The sequence below is a fragment of the Bison bison genome, unplaced genomic scaffold, assembly GCF_000754665.1.
Source record: "Bison bison bison isolate TAMUID 2011002044 unplaced genomic scaffold, Bison_UMD1.0 scf7180017862955, whole genome shotgun sequence".
Lineage (NCBI taxonomy): Eukaryota > Metazoa > Chordata > Mammalia > Artiodactyla > Bovidae > Bison > Bison bison.
The window spans coordinates 14,029-14,489 of record NW_011493527.1 but is presented as its reverse complement, the minus strand read 5'-3'; the positions used below and the strand labels follow the sequence as shown (position 1 = coordinate 14,489).

The 461-nt window shown below is 63.1% G+C and overlaps 1 protein-coding gene across 1 annotated transcript in view; it reads left to right on the top strand.

Moving 5' to 3' along the window:
* Nucleotides 1-461, top strand: part of LOC104983511 (plexin-A3-like) — an 8,873-nt gene that overhangs the window by 4,863 nt on the left and 3,549 nt on the right. Inside the window, 2 exon segments of the mRNA XM_010832940.1 lie at nucleotides 6-164; nucleotides 259-418. Coding sequence (XP_010831242.1) covers nucleotides 6-164; nucleotides 259-418 — 319 coding nt within the window.

Here is a 461-nt window from a genome sequence, read left to right as displayed (position 1 = left end):
CCCAGCCCTGCCGGCAGGAGTGCGCGGGGGAGCCGCTCTTCTTGCTGTACTGTGCCATCAAGCAGCAGATGGAGAAAGGCCCCATCGATGCCATCACAGGCGAGGCACGGTACTCGCTGAGTGAGGACAAGCTCATCCGGCAGCAGATCGACTATAAGACACTGGTGTGTGGTGTGGGGGGGTGGTCAGGTGGATAGGGTGTCAGGTCTGCGGGGAAGCCTCACCCAGGACCCACCCTGTGGCCCCCCACCCACTCAGACCCTGCACTGTGTGTGCCCGGAGAGCGAGGGCAGTGCTCAGGTGCCCGTGAAGGTGCTCAACTGTGACAGTATCACCCAGGCCAAAGACAAGCTGCTCGATGCTGTGTACAAGGGCATTCCTTACTCCCAGCGCCCCAAAGCTGAGGACATGGACCTAGGTGAGGCCCCTGCCCTCTCCTCCCGGCCCCTCCGCACCTCCTG